Source organism: Zeus faber (genome assembly GCF_960531495.2).
Source record: "Zeus faber genome assembly, chromosome: 12".
In the NCBI taxonomy this organism is placed as follows: domain Eukaryota; kingdom Metazoa; phylum Chordata; class Actinopteri; order Zeiformes; family Zeidae; genus Zeus; species Zeus faber.
Genome location: NC_137196.1, coordinates 5,154,484 through 5,177,883, shown reverse-complemented (window position 1 = coordinate 5,177,883; position 23,400 = coordinate 5,154,484). Strand labels below are relative to the sequence as shown.

The 23,400-nt window shown below is 39.4% G+C and overlaps 1 protein-coding gene across 1 annotated transcript; it reads left to right on the top strand.

Annotated features, from left to right (window-relative positions):
• Positions 1 to 607: 607 nt before the first annotated feature.
• Positions 608 to 12,102, top strand: LOC307238292 (uncharacterized protein; the record flags this gene model as incomplete). Its single annotated transcript, XM_080011225.1, has 7 exons — positions 608 to 655; positions 2,416 to 2,448; positions 4,059 to 4,205; positions 4,724 to 4,778; positions 10,471 to 10,662; positions 11,261 to 11,338; positions 11,575 to 12,102. 7 exons carry the CDS (start codon positions 608 to 610, stop codon positions 11,766 to 11,768), a joined length of 747 nt encoding a protein of 248 aa, XP_079867351.1. The 3' UTR covers positions 11,769 to 12,102.
• Between the last annotated feature and the right edge of the window lie 11,298 nt (positions 12,103 to 23,400).

The window sequence follows — 23,400 nt, the reverse complement described above, 5'->3', positions numbered from 1 at the left end:
AAATAAAACCTCGAGCCTTGAGTAAAGCTCAAATCCCATTGGCTCACAGAAACCGGAATTTGTGCTCAAACCCTATTGGCTCAGAACTTGGGGCTCGCTGCTCATTCAAAATTAAAGCTAAACACATTGAAACAGCCTGTTTTGGAACAGTCCGGGTTTAGAGGCATGTCACAATGGCTCGAATGCATAATCTGAGCGGTATTTTCAGCAAAAAAATTCAATTCATTTAATGGGGACCTCTGAGACCTATTTTAACATGTCTAAAAAGGAGCATGATAGGTCCCCTTTAACTTTTTGATGTATTTTGTTCGCAAACAAACAGGAGCCAAAAATCGAACCACTAAATCCTCATCAAATCAGATATTATAAAACACAATCTCCTCTGCAGCACATCTCGGTGTTTCTATCACTATAGTTTAGTTAACATTGGCATTTGGCTGGTATTCCAGAATATCCTTTGTTATTTATGGTTAGGCTTATAAGCTCTGTCTGTTACTGAAGTATACTGTATATCTTACGTGGCAAAATCAATCAATGTTATCGATAAACATGATAAACACACACAGACTGACTCTTCATCCAGGGTGATCTGGGACAGCAGGGGTCTATGGGGGTGCCGGGCAACAGAGGACTACCGGGATTCAAAGGTGACAAGGTAAAACTTTAGAATGAATAACACATTTGTAATCCCAAAGAACCGGAAATTCAGATTTGTTACTGTGATTAAGGAATGTTGTCCATTAAATTTCAATCATCCAATCCATTCATCTCTGTGGACTGTGGACCTTATGAACCGAGTTAAAAGATAATGTTGTTGTTGTTGTTTCCAGGCAGATGACGGCCTACCTGGTCAGAAGGGAAGCGATGTAAGAAACCTCACTGTTTGAAAAGAAAATAAATCCAGGATTTCGCAATGTGACTCAAATGCCGCAGATGAGTAATATTCCCGTCAGAGGACGTTTTGACGTCAAACAGCAGAAAATGCGGAATAATAATCATCACAATCAAAACACAACACATGTACAAGTGCAGAAGTTAGAAATTAACTTAAATCAAAGTATAAGTTAAGAATTGTAGTTGTGAACAATAAATAACAGGTGCTTGTCTACGCAGATAATGGAAATATTGCACTTAATTTGCTGCAACATGGTTGATACTATGGAAAATAGTTTTTGCCAAATGCTTACACTACAGGCATTACAGACCTTTACTGGATGCAGGGTTCTCGCCCGGTCCTTGAGGGGCTTGAAGTGCTTGAATTTCTTCCTCAGAAATTGAAGTACTGGAATACCTTGAAAAAAGCTCCTTTTATGCGGAAGTGCTTGAAAAGTCCCTGGTAAACAATTTCTGGGATATTCCTCCTGGTTTCGTTATTCACATCATAACGTGATGAAAATTTTTCAGAATCACTTTTACGACAGATGATGATGACAAAATGTAACTTAATCTAACATGATTTGAAATAGACACTTATAATAGTACATGACAATGACATTATAATAATTATATATACTGTTTAATATGTATACTAATATAAATAATAGACAATGACACTAAGATGATATCATATTTTGATTAATAAAGATAACATTGAAAATTGATTATATTCGATTCTGTGCAACATCCTTAAGAAATTAAAAAATAGTGCCTAAAAAAGTATTTTGCAATGCCAGAAGAAACCCTGTGAATGTGATACCTGTATCACATTCACTGCATAAAATGCTGCGTTTTGTGCATCATTCTCAAGTTGGACAAAAATGTTACAACCTATCATGGGTAGGTAGAATATTGAATTTAAATATGAATATGAATATTGAAGATGATTTTAGCACCAAAAGTTAAAGCTATTGTTAAAGTGGTACTTGGAAAAAAAATTATGACATGATTAGCCAAGCTGCCACGCCCACTCGCATCTTTGTCACTATAGTTGAGAGATCTATATTGAAAAATGCTCCACACTCAAAACTTGAGTTATGTTTGCAGTATGATTATCACAGCTAAGTTAAGGCAGTGTGTCCTCGTCTCAAAAGTAATTTCTCTTGGTTATTCTAATGTAGGTCACTTTTACAACACACGTTTTTAAGAAACAACATCTTTCTTTGTTTTCAGGGTCAAAGGGGAAACGATGGCGAGCCCGGCACTCCTGGGATGCCTGTTCGTAATAGTTTTTCTTGTTGTTGCTCCTAGGTGTTACACTGAATTATTTCAAACAAAGGCGACCAACCCCTTAAACATTTAAATTCACCTTACGCAGCGATTTGAAAAGATAACGTCAAGTATTTCCATATTATTCTGGTCTAGTACTTTATATGTTCTGGTATACGATCCCTGAGTTTTATAAATAGTATCTGAAACAAAAGCCACGGTCAATTGGAGACTAATTTCATTTCTTGGGTGAATTTGCTTCCTTTCCAGGGTGCAGTTGGGCCAAAAGGCAGCAAAGGAGAGGTGAGTGTGTGGAAGAAATTCAACAGAAATGCGTTTTCCATGTATGGAGATCTAAATTACATCTCCATTACATCCCCCTTGGATTTAAGAGTGGCCAGCCCAAAAGGTGCATGGAATCACGTGTCTGACACTATTAGCTACACCTCTTTTTACATATACAATACATACATATAAATATAGCTGCAGGCAGCAATACACAGTGCTTTGGTTCTCTGTTCCGGTGTGTTTTGTCACTGCAGAAGTTCATTGGTTCCGGTCTGGTAACAGTGTAATTCTATGATCAGGCGCTGCTTGCAGCTGTGGGTGGGTTTCCTACCCTGTAACTAACGGTGGTTATTATTCTGAAGTAGGGCTGCATGGAATGGCTAAAATGATAATCATGATTATTTATTATTATTATTAATCCATTTTGGGGAACAGAATTGTTTTATGACACTTTGTAAATCAACAGAAAATTGCCTTCACAATAATTATGTCTTTTAGAAACCTTTAAATAAATAAACTAAGGTAAGTGATTTCACTGACTTCAGTTGTCGACGATATATAATGTAATAAATTGTGTGTCGTGGGCAAAACCAAAAACACAAAAAGAATGAAAATATTTCAAAACACATCATATTAAATACATGTTCCTTGAATTATGTAATTGCTTATGGTTATTGTTACCAGTAATTATAATTCAGGAAGTTTGTACACATCAATATGTCTGGAATGTCTATAAATTCTGACAGTGGTGTTATTGGGTTTTTATTTTGTAGAACTTACTCCGGTGCCTGTCAGTTGTCCTCAGAAATGTATATATTTATGTTTATTACGCTGCGCTTTGTTTAATCCAATCCTTCTGGTAATACTTTAACTTCAATTTCAAACATAATAAAGTTTAATAGTAATACAATAATACATGTCACTTTGTTACTTCGTATGGTTAGGAGTTTGTATTTTATATTCCTTTAGTTAAAGTCCAATCGCGACTATATCTGTCACATGACAGATAAAGTCCCACCCCTTCTGGGCTGGACCCATAATAACTCAGTTAGGTGTGAGGTTAGAAATGGTTATTGTTAGGTCTTGTAATGTTTATGTGACGTTGTAACGTCGTTGTGGTCATGTTCGGAGTATTCGTTTAGAAATAAAAAGCTAATAATAAACAAATAGCTTTAGGTTTTATGATGGTTCTGTTTCACGATTAGTTTAGAAATAGTTAAAGTTTGGTATTAGGTTGTAAATGGTTAAATTTAGGTATTAGAACAAATGTCTAGATATTACTGTAGGTTAAGGGCTGTCTTGGCACATTCTTAGTAGGGTTAGTGTTAGGGGCTAGGGTTAGGTGTGGTAGAAGGGTATGTTATGGGTTAGGGTTGCACGGTTTGGGGTTGGACAACCAATTCCCTCCGTATGATTGGTTCTTTTTACTGTATGCAGTTTGCTGATTGCAGCATCACATCTAATTTCAATCTGGAAAATGATATCCTGTCAGATTTTGCTGTATTTATTTAATTGTATATCTCTATAGTATATCTTGTATTGTAGTTATACAAAAAAGGTGATTTGTATTGTAGTTGATGCTGTATTTATTTGTATATTCATCTAAATATATATATTTTTTTCAGAGGGGTGATCTGGGTGAGCCTGGAGTCAGAGGTGCTGATGGAAAAACGGGCATAGGCGGCCACGTCGGCACCCCAGGGCCCCGGGGTATCCCTGGAGAGGATGGGTTGCCAGGTCAGCCAGGCGTGCCAGGTTACCCTGGAAAAACAGTGAGTAGACGCAGGAATTGGAATAAAGCTCCCGGATTTGATACTATCACATGACAATATTCAAATTGTCCAAGCAGCACGATCAAGGTGATTTATTTTTACTCATAAGACCAAGTGAAAAAATGTCCTGGTTGTACTCTCTGGTTCCATGGTTCAGTTTCATTCTGTAAATATGAAATTGCCCCTCACAAATGTACAATGTGTCATTGCAGACACCTCATTTCTTTGAAGATGATTTTACTGACTTTTCTGCACATTTTGTTAGCACTATGATCATTTAGTTTGATTAACAAATTAAGACGCAGCACCAAATCAATATAATATACAACATAAAATACAACAACAAAATGATCTACATGAATCTGACTGAAAATGTGGACCGCTCCACTTACAAGTCAAATTAATCATATCTTTTAGCCGTGTTTTTTTCAGATAGAACACTACACGTGCCTGCCATACGTCTCAATGTGGTCACTATTGTGGTCCTTGTATCTGTTTGTTTGTTTTTTGTTTTATAGGGGAAGCCGCCATCAGAGGAGCAGCTGATAAAGATTTGTGCCAATGTGATCCAAAGTAAGTCCCCTTGGTCTTGGTCTCGACAGGTTCCCAACAATAATAATATTTATGGTATGAATATCACAATGTCAGAATCAGCTTTACAGTATTCGCCAAGTATGTACACGTACACATACACATTTTTTCCTTTTTCTCAATGGACAGACATGGATTAGACATACAGCAAAAACAAAGACAACGAGCTAAAACATTAACATTGAATTACTATACACACAATTTATATACACACATACACAAAAAGAACAGCAAAATGAAATTGTCGCAGGAAGGCAATAGTGTGATGGTGCAGAGTGCAAAGATGCCGGAATAAATGTGGAATAACTTACAGGCTACTTTATATACATGAGGTAGGTGGATATGACATTTTATGCATATACTGTATACAATGTACAGTATATACACTGTGATTTTGTTTATATTGACAACGACAATATGTTAAAAACTGTTTGGCCTCCCAAATATATAATTTAGAATTTGTATGTACAGTGAGTGTTCAGTGTTACCGGTTTTTGCACAGGGATTGTCTCTGACACGGTGTGCCTGGTTTAAGTGTTCATCGCAGTGACAGCCTGGGGGAAGAAGCTGTTATGTGTACTGTACATTCTGTGACTTATGGTAAATTTGCAGCGGTTTTTCACAAATTCCTGCTCCAAATGTAGATCGATGTGGATCAAACTATGACAACAAGATGTCTGAAACGGCCCAGTTCCAACAAGACCTCAACCATGCCCTAGGGTTTCGGTGGTTGATGCGCACCAGACACTTTTTGCCAGAAAAAGGCCAAGTAGAAAAGTTATAATAAATATAGCTGCAGGCAGCAATATGCAGTCATGCATTACAGTTTTGGAGGTTCCGAAGTTCCCGAATCTGTGCTCTTTGATTAAATGCGGGGACGTATGAAGCGTACTGAGGGACTCTCTCCTATCTAACCTAATTGCTCTACTTTTGCGGGGCCACGCCAGGCTAGGGTTGGGAGGAGTGAGAATTCGAGTTCAAATTGGCTTTTTTGGAAGAGCCGCCGGGTCAGCTCCAGGGCACCTCATCCCTGCGGCATGCTGCCCGGCCAGAGAGCAAAGGAAGCACTGGCGCTACTGCTGTACGATTGGCTGTTTGTGTCACATGGTTGTTCCTCTGCTCTATACAATTGGCTGTTCATGTCACATGTTTGAAGTGATGTATTTACAGAGGTTAACAAAGGTAGTTGAATTTCCATCATATTAATAGTGACTTCTTTCCTTGGATAAAATTGTCAATAAGTTACGTTTCCATGAAATACGAAAAACGTAGTGGTATTTCTGTGAGTAATAACCATATCACGGCTTCTGTTTTTCTGATGCCTTGCTTGATCTTACTCGCACACTCAACGAGTTTTTGTGGACGAATGTTTTTACGTATATTTCCATGAATCTGGCCAAGTAATGTGGACCAAAGAGATAAAATATAAATAGAATAGATCCACAGACATCTACCAGGTAAGAAGGTACATAAATACACATACACATCTTGTTTGTAATCTATAACCACTACAGAGTGATGACGCACACTGGACACGGTGCCAATGTACATTCTGAACCAAACCCTGCACATTTATAGTACACAGTATGATGACGTCATAAAGCGTCTTACTGTAAATCTCATCTTCTTCCTTCTGTTTTCAAATGTTGGCGTGTCGGTGAAGCACAACCACCTGGATACTTGTCATCAAATTCTGTTGGTTTTTCACTCATTTCTGCTCCGTATAATGGATGGATTGGGATTAAATTAAAACCAGGACATGTTTGTGACATACAGGTTGAAATGACACCTCAACCGTGTTTGTAACTTCTGTCATTGTTGTGTTCCAGATAGTTTTAGCCCTTTAGTAGATACTTTGGCGTTCGTTGACTTAGACCACATCTGTGATTTGGGTCAAATTTGTTTGGTTTTTCACTAATTTCTGCTCCGTATGTGGATCAATTTGGATGAAAGCTGAACCAGGGGATGTTTGTGACATACTGGTTCAAACGAGACGTGAACGTGTTTGTAAGTTCTGCAGTTGTTCTGTTTCAAACAACAACAATAATAAGGATTTTAATAATACAATGAGGTATGTTCAGTATGTTTTCATCAAAACCACCCTGTCTCATTGTTCTTATTACCAGCTGTAGGGTGTGTCTGGAGGGAATGGGGAAGTTAAAATTTCAGTTCCCTATTTTGTAGAATTTCCTGCTGCATAGAAGATTGAAAAAGGAATCTTTGACATGTGGTTGCAGAGGATGGTAAATTGTAAATGAACGGTGTTTACCATAGGGCTTTCAAGCCACTTTTCAAGCCACTAAGGCCATTGCTTGCTTAAGGACATGTCGGCAAGTTAGCCAGGAGGAGCCAAGGATCAAACCACCAACCCTCCAGTTGACAGATGATGACTCTACCTAGAAATCCGACAGTTGTAGAGTTCAGTGAAGACATTGTTCAGTAGACATCAGCCTGTGTTGAAATTCATCAAGATCAAATCAAGTTCAAGTTTATTGCCATGTGTGTAACAGTATAGCAAGTAATAATAGTATTCGGCAATCGAACAAATTGCATTGGTTGTATTGGATCTTGAAGCATTCTTTCGTATTCAATACCAGAGTTAGATACCATACATTACATTACATTACATACATTAATACAGTGCACACAAAGCCACTAGTATTCACATTTCAACAATAAGGCTATTCAAAGTGCTTTACATAAAACATCAGAAGCATTCAGACAAAGTGCAAAAGAAACACATTATAAAAGGAAAGAACACATTATAAAAGAACATAGAATGCATAAAGATAAGAAATAGAATACATAGAATGCATAAAATGAAGTCATAAAAGTTACAGTGCAGGGCAAGAAATGACTCAAAAGCAAATTAGGTTTAGTGAAAGGCAGCAGCAAACAGAAAAGCCTTCAGCCTTGATTTAAAAGAGGTGAGAGTTGCAGCAGACCTGCAGTTTTCTGGGAGTTTGTTCCAGATATGAGGTGCATAAAAACTGAACGCTGCTTCTCCATGTTTAGTTATGACGCTGGTTCATAATGTATAGAAGATCAGAAATGTTAAGAAAAAAGAAGAAATGTATTATGGCCCTAAACCGTCCAGTGTTTTATAAACCAACAGTAGTATTTTAAAATCAGTTATTTGACGGACAGGAAGTCAGTGTAAAGATCTGAGAACTGGAGTGATATGATCCACTTACTTGGTCTTCGTGAGGACTCAAGCAGCAGTGTTCTGACTCAACTGCCGCTGTCTGATCAGTCTTTTAAGGAGACCTGTAAACACTGTTACAGTAGTTGAGTCTACTACAGATAGGTAAATGGACAAGATTTTCCAAATTCTGCTGAGACATAAGTCCTTTAATCCTTGATATATGCTTAAGGTGATAGTAGGCTGACTCGTAATTGTTTTAATGTGGATGTGGAAATTTAGGTCAGAGTCCATGACTACACCAACATTTCAAGCTTGGTTTGTGCTTTTTAAAACTACTGAAGCTGAGCACTGACTTTTAGTCATTCTTTTTTGGCGCCAAAAACCATTACTTGAGTTTTGTCTTTGTTTAATTGGAGAAAATTGTGGCACATTCACAAACATTCAATCATTGATTTGCACTTGCTCAGTGATTATATTGGACCATTGTCCCCTGGTGATATGCTTATGTCAATTTGTGTGTCGTCTGTGTAATTATGGTCACATATTTTGTTGTTTTCCTTAATCTGCACCAGTGGGAGCATGTGGATGTTAAACAGAAGGGGCCCCAGAATGGAGTCTTGTGGAATTCCGCATGTCACTTTTGTTCGTGCAGATATGTAATTACCTATAGACACCAAGTAGTCCCTGTCCTTTAAGTAGGATTCAAATAACTTTAGTACTGTGCCAGAAAGTCCCACCCAATATTCTAGTAATCTAGTAAATTCTAGTAATTTAGATGGATGTCATTGAAAACCTTAACAAGAGCAGTCTAAGTGCTGTGGTGTGGTAAAAATCCTAACTGGAAGACATCAAAACAGTTGGGGAGTGCCAAGAAATAGTTCAGCTGTTGAAAAACAGCTTTTTCAATTATTTTATTTCAATATTGGATGTTTGAAATGATAATTCTTCATTTGTGAGTTGTCTAGATTGTTATTTTTTAAGAGTGGCTTGATGACAGCTGTTTTCATCTGTGGGAGGAAAGTTCAGAGGCTACTGACACAGGAGGGTTTGTGAGCCTGTTGACAGTAGAAAACAAGGAACGTGTCTTAATATTATTTTTGCCGATGATCCGTCGTTGCCGTCAGAGAAGAATGAGAAAAAGCAGGATTATAACCTTAAAGTCAGTATTTTCAATATAAAACACATATTAATGGTTTCAGTGTTCAGGAGCCAGTTCAAAACTTAAGCTATAACTATCAGCACTGGTATCTATAAATCAACACCTAGCCCAGCCATTGTATTATTATGCCTCCCATCCTCTTCCTCCTCCGCCACTCCATCTAGGAAACTCAACTCAACAAATGAAGCTACTCAATGCGCACAAGGTTATTTACACAATTGAACACAGAACCTTCTTGTTCCTTCACAATGATATCTTTGCTTGTGAAACAACAGGATGTGGGTGTTTGGCCAGACCAATGGTCAAGCCAGACCATTACACGGTCTGGCTTGAGGCCAAACCACCAGCGTGTGCGTGTGTGCGTGCGTGTGTGTGCGTGTGTGTGTGACACTGTGTAAGAGAGAGACAACCGCTGCAGAATGACAAGAGTTTGAAATTGCCCAATATGATTTCCTTTTTCGTTTTTTTATTCAAACTCCACAGCAAACATAAATTAATAAGGTTTTTGACAACACAATCATGTACCCATAGGTCTTGTATACATAAGTCTTCCCCATCCTTTCCCACACTTCCCCACAAATATAACCATTATTTCAGGCATTGCCATGGGCGTGTTTTCCTCAGAAAAGCTCACCCTATAAAGTGCTATAACAGTTCAGGCCTTCTTGTTATGCCACTGTACAAAGCAGTTTCCGTCAACAATGACACACAGTGCCACCTGACAGGGCCTACACTCCCACTGCCACCTCTGCAAGCTGTTGTGGTCCCTGGGGTTGGAGAGCAAGGGTTGGGAGTTGGGAGTCACCCGGGCAAACGAGTCATTTGCAACTCGGTAACTGTAGCCAGGCACACTGGCGTTTTTAGTCGTAGTTTGTCATTAACTTGAATTTCGGAAGTAATTCACTTGAATTAATGCTTTGAGGTTAAACAGAGTCTGAGAGCTACAGGGCTTTGTAAGAGCTTTGTGAAAAAAAAAAAAAAAATCAATAGCTTTGGCACTGAACCTGATCATGCAGAACAACCACAAGTGGACCTGAAAGTGCACTACGTTTGGAGAAGCTGCTCGATCCAGCTCAATTCTCTGTCACTGTCATTCTTACTGCTATTGTGATTTTTCCTTTACAATGGCTTTTCTGTTACAACAGTGTCTCATCCGATCTGCACTTATCCTAACCTTCCAATCTTTGTTTTGGATTTTTTTCCCCCTCCCACTACCAATTAACCCCCACAATCTCCCAAAACCCTTAACACGCACACGCACACGCACACGCACACACACACACACACACACACACACACACACACACACACACACACACACACACACACACACACACACACACACACACACACACACGTATGTCCTTCAGCTCAATTCCCCCAACTCCTGCAGCTGGTATCTCCATCCAGAGGTTGCCATTGCGAGGGTCAAGCAGGTTCCCCAGGCAAACCGGGTCCCCCCGGCCTTGAAGGCCAGAGCGGACCCCCGGGGCACCCTGGCCCGGAAGGGCTGCGGGGATACCCAGGAATACCAGGCCAGAGTGGCCTTCAGGGGCCCAAAGGTAATGAGAGGTTCATTACAGCCACCATCTGATCCCTGTTAGCCTTCCTTTAGAACAATAACTCTGCGCTACAGTAAGAAAAAAGTGGAGCTGCTCAGCACTTGGCAGCCATTAAGATCCTTTGATAGTTATCTATCCTGACATGAAAAGGTATGTCTTCAGAAAATACACATTTGTAATTGTTCTGACAGACAACTTACAGATTTACTTTAAAATTATCTTTATTTATTAGGCATAGTTGAGTTTGGAGTGTGGTCTTTACTGAGTGATCAGCAAACATTGGCATACTTAGTGAGCTGGAAATATACAAGGAGTGATGAGCTCAAATCCTCCCATTGGATAGAAGAGTAGAGCCCAACAGATGGATGCAGCGGAGGTGGAGGAAGCACAGCAAAGCAGGCAGTTAAGCAGGTAGCGCCTGCTTAACTCCTTAACTGCTTAACAGGGAATGACTGCTTAAAATGGACGGCCATAAGGGAATGGAAGCGTGTGGCACCGTCGAGTTGTTGAGAACTAGTACAGCAAGCTACGCATCATAAAACACAACTGCAGTTAGACTTGAGAACGGGCTGTAAGGCTTTTTTTTTTTCTCACACAGGGGATACTGGCGGACAAGGAATGAAGGGTGCTAAAGGAGAAGGAAGCATTGGCTTACCAGGCCCCACAGGACCAGCAGGTAAGAAGACCCATGTTTAGCAGCATGTGTTTTAAATTCATTTTGTTTCTGTCCATTTTAATAGTAATTCAGCTTGTTTTGGATTACATGAATTCAATTTTTTAAATTCAATTTCAAGTTTTGTTTTATCTTAACCCCCCACCCCACACCCCCAAACATGCATGCACAATTTGGCAATAGTCATTTTGTGTACAGGTGTATTTGTATGACTCTGGGAACTTTGTTTCGGACCCCAGGTCTCCAGGGTCCCAGGGGCAGAGACGCTGATGGATTCCAAGGATCTCCAGGAGAACCAGGCAAGCCGGGCCATCACGGCAGCCCGGGGAAGAGGGGCCCTCCTGGGGCCAGTGGGGTGTGTGATCCAGCCTCCTGCTACCAGGCCTACGGCAGGCTACGGGAAGAACACTACAGCAAAGGGCCGTACTACTGATCTCTACAACGAGGTCGGATCTCCTTGAAGCACGTCCATATTCTAAGGGGTCCAAACAACTTTCGTCTTCCCTGGAAGAGCCTTTTTTAGACTAATGGAAAAATTTTCATCGATCCAAATTCTACACCCTAACATTTAAGGCAGATTTTTTTATATGAATGTTGTGCCTCTTGATTTTGGAATTGATTTTGGAGTGTGTAAAAAAAAAAAAAAAAAAAAAAAGTTTAATCCGTGAAAACTTCGTATGAAATTGGCACATCTATGTACTATATGTATGTAACAACTGGAAACTGAACAGAGCAAAAGAACAGAGCTCATTCCACTTTGGCCTGTCTTAAACCCATCGCGATTGTGAAACATTCTTCCTGTTTCAGCAAAACAAAAAATAGTCATTGCAGGAGGGAACGGGGGGGGGGGGGGGGTGTCAGACCCGCTTATTGCCTAATCATAACGTGATTTTAATTTTGAAAGGAAATTTGGAGATTTAGGGGCGTTTGCTTTTATGCTGCAGGGCAATGAATTTGGATTAATTCCAACGGCATACTTTAGAATGTAGAACTGAGACACTCAGCAGACGAGAAAGCTGTCAGTCTGTGGCCATCTGTGATTGTTTGGCCCAGTGCCAGATGTCGCCGGTTCTTCAAAATAGAACTGCTGATCTCTTGTTTTTTTCTGAAGCAACACTCCGTTAATGCTGAAACGGCGCACACTGAAAGAGAGATGTTATTTGAAATGTTTGTTTGAAAATTTAAGAAAATATATATGGGGAGTTGGGGTCGGGCAATGGTACCCACAAATTATATGGGTAATAACGTCTTTGTCAATGTCAAAACTTCATTTATGTTACCGGTATGTTCAATTAATTAAAGCAAAAGGTAAACATGTACCACAAGCACTCCAAATCTAGATAATTTTTATTTAACTAAGAAACAATTGTCAAATAAAAACGATATTATGTCTGAGAGAGCCGTAAACATGTCTGTTACGGTGCAACCCTCGCTGAAAGCTTTACTATTGAGAAACTCAGCACTCTGCTGCTGCTTCTCACTGTGCATGTATGCAGTTGAATGGGGCAAATGTTAACAAAAACATATTAAATATACTTTACAAAAATATGAAGCTCACAGTAATGTCTGACAGTCTTTATATGTAATACCACAAACATGGTTGTAAGGTTGTTGGTCGGTGCACTTCCTTAGCTGTCTCGGCTACATTTGCGCTCATGTAAGAGATTGAAACAGAAGGTCGCACTGCTTCCTACTGCAGAAAAAGTTACTCTTCAACAAAATGTGATTCTAGATTCTAACCAAAACATCTTAAAGCTGAAAAAGGCTCAAACATAATGAGAGTTTCTCAACAGTAAAGCGTTCAGTGAGGTTGCGCTGTGAACAGATATGAATGGGATGGGAAATAACATTTTAATAAATGGTTCCTGGGTTGAAATAAAGCCAACATTTCCTTTAAATCAAGGTTAAGTACTAAACTAAATTTCCCTAAAAAGGTGAGCCAAAGGCAAGGGTGTCGCCATGATGTTTTATCATAACTACCTTGTATATTCCACCACTGTAGTTGTTGCTGTATCTATTCCTGCCTCATGTGTCACACTGGGTGTAAGTAATTTGTAATAAAGCCATTTCACTTTGAATTACTTTGTAAACTATTGAATTTAATCAGAATTGCCATTTAACACATGCAGCTTATTAAGGCATTGTTTAGCCAAGATTTCCAACTATTGGCTTAATCCGATACTGCTAAAAATTAAATCTTGAAAATGAACAATAGGTCTGTTTTTTATTTATGTTTATTTGACTGGTCCAGAATTGTGCTGAATAAGGTTATTCCCGTTCAGAATTGTTCCGAATAAGATTATTGAGATGAGTTGGACAAAACATGTCTTAAATTATCTTCAGTGAAATAAGTATGTTTTTAGACTTTTGAGGTTAAGATGAAGAACAATATTTCAATCTCTACTTTTTTCCTGAATACAAATCTCTTTACAGTAAATTGTAGCACTTGGTGTGGAGCAACGACTCTATACAGGATGTTCTTAGTGAAAAGTGTATTATTATAGATAGGATTAGTAGATATTTATTTAATTGTGGATGATTAGATGTTTATTTTTTTTGATAACAAAATACTGTCATGTGATAATTATCTTTGTCCCATAGAGGAAGACTGTTTACAATTTTCTATTCATATTTCCATGTTTTCATATCAATTTACTCATTTTCACTTACTTCTACAAAGTGCAGATTTAGTCTCTTTCATGTATTACACGTATTTATTTGCCTGGCCAGTTCATTCTTTTTATCTTTTTATATATACACAATAAAAATCACGTATTGCTGTCATATGACAACACGAAGGACTGCTGATGTGTAACAGTTTTCATTAATTTCTAAATAAAGTTGTGATCATGATCTAAAATAAATGAACTATTATTATCATTTGACTTATTGATGTTGACAAGCCAAATTGAACTTTGAAGACTTTGAACACGTTCTTATCAACATTGAGATTGTGTCATTATTTTATTTGTTTCAAGTATTTACATTCTTGAAGGGATTTTTGACAATCTATTACTGATTATCCAGGTCCTCCTCACTTAACGACTGAGTTCAGTTCCTAGGACCAGGTCATTAAGCGATAAGCGAGGACCCGTGTTATTTCACGGTAAGGGGGCGTGGCCATTGCGAACGCTAGTGTAGTCAATATTGACAGACTGCAGGAATGAGACTGACGGAGATCAGTGATGTGTGATGAGATGCTAGACGCTGAGACGCAGCGGTATTGTACGCAGCTTACAATACTGACTGCTCAGAGCGCTGGTCGTAAGTCCGAACGGTTGTTAAACAGTTTGGTTGTTAGGTGATGAGTACCTGTACTACAAACAGATCTATATGCCAAATATTTGGGTTGCCCTGGCTTTCCAGTTAGATTGGTATGCTAATATCAGTTTTGTTTCACACTGCTATATTTACATTATAAATGCTAATGTACCAGGGATTGTCCCTGCCTTTAACAAACGTTGTGCACATGGTGCTTAAATATCTATTAACCTTGGTAGACAGACATGTGGATAGGTTGACAGGCAAGTCTATAGTTCAGGTAGGTGGGTGGGTAGATAGGTATGTGGCTTGTCAGGTAAATGCATATAGGTAACCTATTACATAGGTAACGTAGTAGGTAAGTAGGCTTTTACAGAGGTAGGCAGGCAGGCAAGTGGGTAAGTAGGTAGGTAGACAGGCCAGTGACATTTTATACATTGATAAGTAGGTAGGTAGACAGGTAACTGGGTAGCTGGGAGGTAGGGAAGTGTGTAGGTAGGCAGGTAGGTAAATGGGTAGGTAGGTAAGTAGTTAGGCAGGTTGGAAGTTACAGTAGGTGGACAGGCAGGCCAAGTGAACCCGCTTGCCTGCCTGTTTGTTAGGTAGGTGATGAGGTTACATGGGTAAGTAGGCAATTGGGTTTGTAGGCAGGCAATTTACATTTTACACTTAGATATGTAGGTAGACAGGGAACTAATTATGTGCGTAGGTAAGTGGGTAGATAGGTAAATGGGTTGGCAGGTAAGTAGGCAGTTACATAGGTAGGCAAGTGAGTAGGTAGGTAATTCATTAGGTAGGTCGGCAAATAGGCAGTCACATGGAAAGGTGGAAGACGGAAAAAGGTGGTCACATGGAAAAGTGGATTTGTAGGCAGGCAAGTGGGTATTTGGAAGTTAGGTAAATGGGAAGGAGGTAGGTAGGCAAGGCAACTTTATTTATATATTACATTTCAACAACAAGGCAATTCTAATTGCTTTACATAAAACATCAAAAGCATTAAGACAATTTCCAAAAAAAACACATTATGAAAGGATATTTTTATAGAGTTCAAATTAAAACTCAATTGATAAAAACAAGATAGAATAGAATACAAAGAATGCATGAAGTTAAAAAATAGAATTGCAGTGAAAGATATGAATCAAAAGCTGTAGATTTGGTCTAGCAAAAGGCTGTGGCAGACAGAAAAGTCTTCAGCCTTGATTTGAAAGAACTGAGAGTTGCAGCAGAGTGACTTTGAGTCCATGACTACACCAACATTTCTGGCTTGGTTTGTGGTTTTTAACATTAGCGATTGAAGCTGAGCGCTGACTATTAGTCGTTCTTTTTTGGCACCAAAAACAATTACTTGAGTTTTGTCTTTGTTTAATTGGAGAAAGTTGTGGCACATTCAATGGACACAGAGTATTTGTATGCCATTGCATCCAGGACAGGGTTAGTCTGCAAGTGGAGTTCAACTTTTCAACCTGCAATGCAACTCTGCAACTTTATTCATTCTTAAATCATCAACAACTACTGCAATAACTCTGTCCTGTGGATTCCCTGTAGAATGACAAGAGCACAGTTTTTGGTTATAGAGAACCACCACCAACCCCCCTCTTTGGAGAACGATTTATCATGTTTGGGTCCATAAACAACTGATCACTACTCCAAGAGGGTTCATGGTTAGAATTCTCTAGCCCTGCCTTCTACTCCTTAACCATTTGAGTACCAAATGAAGTGTGAGCACACATGTTTGCATACACAGACAATTACGCTTATGTTGTATAATATATATTCTATACCTCTTTATAGATACTCAAACAAAAAATACCACCATTTCTTCCAATGAAAAGTATTATAAATATATAATAAAGTGTATTAAAATAACTTCTTCAACCAAACTGGCACTATTATCCCTTGTGCTCCACTTTCAACCTCTTAATGGAAAATTCTAAACTGTAAAATGGTATATAACATGACCTACAAAGATAAGAGAGATTTTGTTACACATCTTTCAGTTTTAAAATGATAATAAAGGATGGTTTATGGTCCATCTTTTTAAAGAATTAAACATTCTGTCGTCACTGTACAGTTGACAAAATGGAGGTATGCTGCTGGAGGTAAAGTTCCATCTCAAATGAAAAGTAACTTCCACTTAACATAAAACAGAACTCAGAGAGAGAGAGAGAGAGAGAGAGAGAGAGACACCAACAAAAAAAAATGGTCAATGGTCAAAGATGGGGCACAGTGACTGGAGAGGAAGGTGACTTGGATGAGGTTTGGGGGCGGTGAAGAAGGTGAATGCTCACAGGCGTTTGTTAGTGAGTGGGGTGCGTCTTCTCTTCCTCTTGGCTGTGATAACCCTCATGCTTAAAGCTCTCTTCAGGCGGGGGCCCAGGTGGCATTCTTTCAAGGTTTCCACGTTGTGTTATGTCTTCTTCTTGTTTTGATCCCTTTGTCTCTTGTTCTTGGGAAAGCGCACAGATGGGTGACGCAGAAAGTAAAGTAGGTTAGAGATTAAAAAAAAAAAGATGTCTGCGCTCCCAGAAAAAGTTGAAATTGCCAATAAATTGCGCTAAATGGGTGATACATGCAGTTGAAAGCCATGTGTTCAGGTCAACAATCAGCTGAATCTTTCAACTCCTCTTCTGACAGGCGGTATAGGGCCACTGATAAACACCTCAGCATTCAAAGAGCTGACTGTGTTCAACAGTCAGCAACAACTTTATTAATCAATAAATGCTCGTTTGAGTACTTCAGACTGTTGTTTCACAACATCATTGGTCCCTATGTTTGCTATAATGGTTTTCACAGCTGGATGTGCAGCCACAATATGCAGGATTCTTTATGTCGTGTTGGAGATCATATTTTTGGGAAAGGAGAGTATTTTGGTGTTCCTGCTGCACATGCTTCTTACTGTACATCTTTTACAGCAAACTGATTGTCACCCACAATCAGAGTTTGGGGCCCAGTCGTTGGGCTTTCTGTGTAGCCTTTTGCTTGCTGAGTTGCTCTCAGGGGTAAATTCACATGATAATTGCGCGGCTTTTATGGCCACGTAACCGGCGCAATTAAATCCAAAGGCGAGCGTCTAATTCAAAAAGCACCTGCAAACAGTGAACTGCACCCCTACAGTAACTGCGCTGACACTCAAATCGTGTCTCGGTGCTCAAGTGCTATTTGCGTGTATTTAGATGAGGTATTATGCATACATTTGGTGAAAATTGGCCTCTTTCTATGCAATGAGCTTTGTTGCAAAAAATGTCTATTCCACAAACACCGGCAAAATTGCCACATGCAGTTAACGTGAAATTATTTCTGTTTGCAGAGAGCTCGAGGTAACTGAACAATCAGCTTCAGAGGGCTGGTGCAACTAAAGCACATTTACTGTATAAGGGGTGTCACGCCCAGACTTTCCAGTGATCTGGATATTATATATATTATATTGACATGATTATTAGAGTCCAGCCAGCAGCCCCCTATTGAAATAGTTCGAGAAACTTTCTCTGAATTTTTCGGGCTAAAACTATCTGAAACAGAACAACAACAGTGGTTCAGAACATGGTTGACAACCCATAGGAACCGAAATGTCACAAACATCTCGTGGTTCAACTTTCATCCAAATCAATCCACATATGGCGCAGAAATTAGTGAAAAACCGACCCAATTTAACCCAAATCACCCCAGCAGTCATGCATCAACGACACGCTAAACCATGTGCAACAGGGCTAAAAGAATCAAGGACACAACAATGACAGAAGCTATAAACATGGTTTACATGTCCTTTGAACCGATACGTCGCAAACATCTCATGGTTTAAGTTTAATCCAAATCAATCAATCGTGTGTGTGTATGAGTTTATGCACCTTCTTACCTGGTAAATGTCTGTGAATCTGTTTGACTGATATTTTATCTGTTTGGTCTCCATTACTTTGCCAGATTGATGAAAAAACAGAGTGAGGGATGCGTTCAACATCCAGGATCCTCGGAAAAATAGAAGCCGTGATAGGGTAATTACTCACAGAAATACCACAAAGATTTTTGTATTTTATGGGAACGTAACTTTTTGAAAATGTAATCCAAGGAATGAAGTCACCACTAAAATGACTTAAGTTTGACTACCTTCGTAAACCTGCGTTAATGTCATAATTAATGCGCACGAGACCAAACATCACCTGCCGTCACTGAGACAAACCTTGTGCTTGTTACAACTCACCTTGTTGTGTGTGGAGGTACACGTAGAGTACATGTACTTCCACACACAACAAAGGTGAGTTGTGCTTGTACTTCCACACACAACAAAGGTGAGTTCTAACAAGCACAATGTTTGGTTTAAAGTCAAAAATAGACTGTTGTTTTAAAGAAACTTCATGTATATACAGTTTCCTACGGCTAAATGTAGCAGACTTAAATGAAAATACAGAAGGTGTTAAGTTCTTCCATAATAATAATAATGCCAAATTAATGTTAAAGTTCCATAAATGTTGTCTGCATTACAATATAGACAAGTGAATTATTAAACAGAATTTTCCAACTGTATATTCTTAAAAGAAAAAAAACAATGAAGTACTAATTAAAAATAACATTTATTTATTAAGTTTATGAAATAACATGTATTTATTATTATTGTTATGTAAAGTAATTACAACGTTTGTATTGTTATTGTTCCAGATGCCAAAAAATAGCCAAAAGTCTAGCACCAGGGTGGCCAACCAGTCAGAGACTAAGAGCCACTTTTTTTACTGTGTTACTGCAAAGAGCCACATCATACACATGGCCACACATGAACATCACCCCATCCCTTCCTCACACACACACACACACACACACACACACACACAGACCTCTGCTCAGCCAGATTTATTGTAAATGTCACACACCAACATGATAATGACAGAAATTGACTCCTAGTCCCCGCGACCTGACTAAGGATAATCGGTTGAAGATGGATGGATGGATGGAGTACTAAGACCACAGGCCAGTTACTTTCAACAATTAACATTGTGTGCACTGTCTCACACACACAAACTCTCAGTTCAACCAAGTCCACAAACAAAAATATAACATTGTGTGCACTGTCTCGCACACACAAACTCTCAGTTCAAAAAGTACTGTTGTTTATTTATTCATAGAGGGAGGAATTGGACTTCGGGTTTAATGACAAGGATGTATTTTTTTCATGTTGGGTCAATTTATTCAATAGTGTCCCTTAAACCCTAACCTTTAAGAATCAGCTTTGGCTCTTGCCTACCATACAAGATCCGATGCTTTGGCCATCCACATATACCTGGGACTAGGTGTTCCGGAGCCCTGGCCACATTTTTGAAAATGTGTGGTTACGAGGATCGAACCCGCTATCGGATCTCGAGTTCAAAGCCGCTACCATTAAGCCAGGACTCCTAAATGAAAGTACTGCGTTTCCGCGGTATACCTCTCAGTTCAACCAAGTCCACAAACAAAAATATAATAATTAACAATAGCGTTTTTCTCTTACTAAGCATGTTGCTTAGTGGGACTTCTGGCATTCCTTGTCTTGAACAATCCTCTTCAAATGTGGCTTGAATTCCGTTGTTGCCACTCGAAGCAATTCTTTCACATGGGTGTCAGTCAGAGCAGATCGATGCTTTGGTTTCACATGTTTTTGGGTAGAAAACACAGACTCGCAGACGTATGTTGACCCAAACATTGACAGTATCTTAAGCGCAGCGTTTGACATTGGGGCATTTTTCCATTGGCATACTTTTCCAGAACTCAATGGTCCCTTCCCTTAAAGCAGCTTTCAGTCGGTCCTCCTCCTGCAGCTCGCGAGTCGCGACACACACACACACACACACACACACACACACACACACACACACACCCTCCAGCCTTCACAGTTCTCCATCGGAGATGTCCGATACGCAACGCAATTCGCCGGCCGATCCATCTTATATGTTGACTACTAACCATGTCAGTAGTGTTGAAAATAAACTTCCAAAGCTTTTCGAATCTTATTTGGTGTTTTATTAGTCCTAATGCCGCGTTAGACGCGTTCCAGGCGACTGGAACGCGTCTATACGTTGACTTTGTATGGAGGCGCGCCGCCCCGGCGCTTTTGGTGTAAACGCGGCATTAGGACTAATAAAACAGGCGTTAATGGGACATGACTCCTGCTGCTGTCCGCTTTGAGTAAATGAGGAAGTGATCCGCGGTGGAAAACGAGTGATACATCATAGCGATTTTATAATCATAATAGGGAATGAATGGCTGCGCTTTTTTTTTTCTGAGTTTTTGACGCTTGTCATGTGAAAGCCCCTTAAGAGCCGCATGAAACCAGCCAAAGAGCCGCATGAGGCTCGCGAGCCGCGGGTTGGCCAGGCCTGGTCTAGCACAATAAAGAAGCAATCGTCCAAAAATCCAGTCATCGAGATCAGTGACAATATTCTAAAGGAAAACACTAGAAGAAAAATAATAATAATAATAATTAAAGAAATGGGGGGACAAGAAAAAAAACAGATATTGAAATTAAATCGATGAATTAAGTTAATGTTAATGAGAAAACTTTCAATATAAGTGTTAATTCGCCAAAAGTGGCAGTGTTAAAAGGCTCATTTCATCAGGATGATTCACATTTTGGAGACTCCAGGAACAAGCAGTGTGCTACTATCAGTTTAACAGCAGCTCTTAAACACAAAATCCAGAATCTTTGCACATGGACACAAAATGACCAAAATGATGTTTTGATTAAAGGAAATAATATTTACCAGGAAATGAAAAAGTTTGGTAGAATACATGATAATGTTGCAGAAAGAGATTATATTGCAATAACATAATTGCCAAGGAGACAAACTATTTTTAATACAACAAATTACAAATGACAACTTAATGGCAAACATTTCTGTCATCCAATGACAATTTATTACAGGTGGCTACTTCCGTGTCAGGTACACCAACATTATGGTGACTGACATTTCCAAGTTAGAGAAAATAGTTAATCAAATAGTGTCTTTTTATCACATCCACAGCCTCCAAGCCCTGCTAGGAGCCATTTGTCTTTTATCATGGACAGGTCGCTCGGCGCTAACCCCTTTCTAACCCCTTTCCCTCAGCCACTCCTTCCTTCTGCACCGTCCCAAACACCTGAGGTTCCTCACTCGTCAAGCCAGCCTATTTATTCCCCAGCCTTCCCTCCACTCATCGCCAGATTGTCAGCTTTTCTAACTCAGTTACAATAGTACCTCTCGTGGCTCCTCCTATGTTCTGAGAATTTGTGTATGCTGTCACCTTTCTCCCTTCCACGTCCAAGCTGTTCCTGTCCTGCCGCAGCTTAATACAAGTTGTCAAGTTTTTTTAATCATTTCATAAGATTGCCATTTTAATAACACATTCATTACTAAAATTGCCGTGTGATCTTTATAAATACTGCGATGTATTTGAAATGACAAGACTGACATGTCTTGTAATTTCTTGTCCCAATTTCCAAATGCACTCTATTTTACAAATTGTAAACAGAATTAGGGCTTCTATACATAAGTAAGTTACAAACAACTGACCTTTTGTCGCAAAAATCAAAGATTATGTCACATTAAACAAGATTAAAACGACTATCATGGTGAGAATCAGGGTAAATCCGTCTAGTCTTATCCCTCCTTTTATGCTTGCTTAAGGAAAAATCTTTCAAATGTAATTTGCACCTAACATGACTAAAATGCCCCCTGTGTATTGCTGTCTACATCCATTGCTCATCTTTTTTGGGGGGGATTATTCTCCCTGGCATTTTTCAGCCTAAAAGTATCCCAAACACGACAATCACAGAACTTATAGAAATGGTTGAGGTCTCGTTGGAACCAGAACATTTCATACGTAACTTCATAAGTCGTCCAAGTTTGATTCAAACCGATCTACATTTGTAGCAGGAAATATTGATAAACCTTTACAAACTCAGTGCTGGAACCCTATTGTCATTGTTCAGCAGTCGCTATTGGTATTGTTCTGGAAAACATTCTCTGAATTTTGAAGCCTAAAACTATCTGGAACACCAACTTCGGCATAACACACGAATACCGTTTATGTATTGTTTGAACACAACACTTGTGTGACACACTGTCATTGTGGCACTGTAGTGCCACAGTAGTAGTGCATTACACTGCTGCCTCACAGCAAGAATGTCCTGGGTTCGATTCCCGCCTGGGGCGCTGTTGGCTCCGTGCTCCGGCGGGTTATCTCCCAAATAGGAGCCTTTCTGTGTGGAGTTTGCGTGTTCTCCCTGTGCTCACATGGGGTTTCCTCCACCTAACGTCAGTAAGGACCCCCACCTAAAACATGCACACATCACCATCATCCAACCAGCGATGGACACTTGGTACCATTGACAAATGCTGCCCACTGCTCCTGGCTGCCCCCCCGGAGGAAGGACAAACCAGGATGGTAGAAATGCAGAGGCCACATTTCACTGGCCACCACCCAAAAAGCATGTGTGTGTGTATATATATGCATGTGTTATAGTGTGGTGTGTCATGTGACAAATAAAAAAATCATCAAAATCGATTCACATATGGAGCAGATATCAGTGAACAAGAGAACAGATTTAGAATGACTTTAACACAGACGAGCCAGTGCATCTGATGCCAATGTCCAACCTGGCTAAAACTATCTGGAAGACGTACTTCAGCATGAGCTACGAACGCGGTTGAGGTGTCAATTAAACCTGTCACAAAAATGTCACAAGGATTTTGTGGGTTTGGTTAACTGACACGTCACACATGTCGTTCCAAAATGAACAAGATGGGATTTACAGTAAAAGGCTTTATGACTTCATCATATTATTTACTATAATTGTACAGATT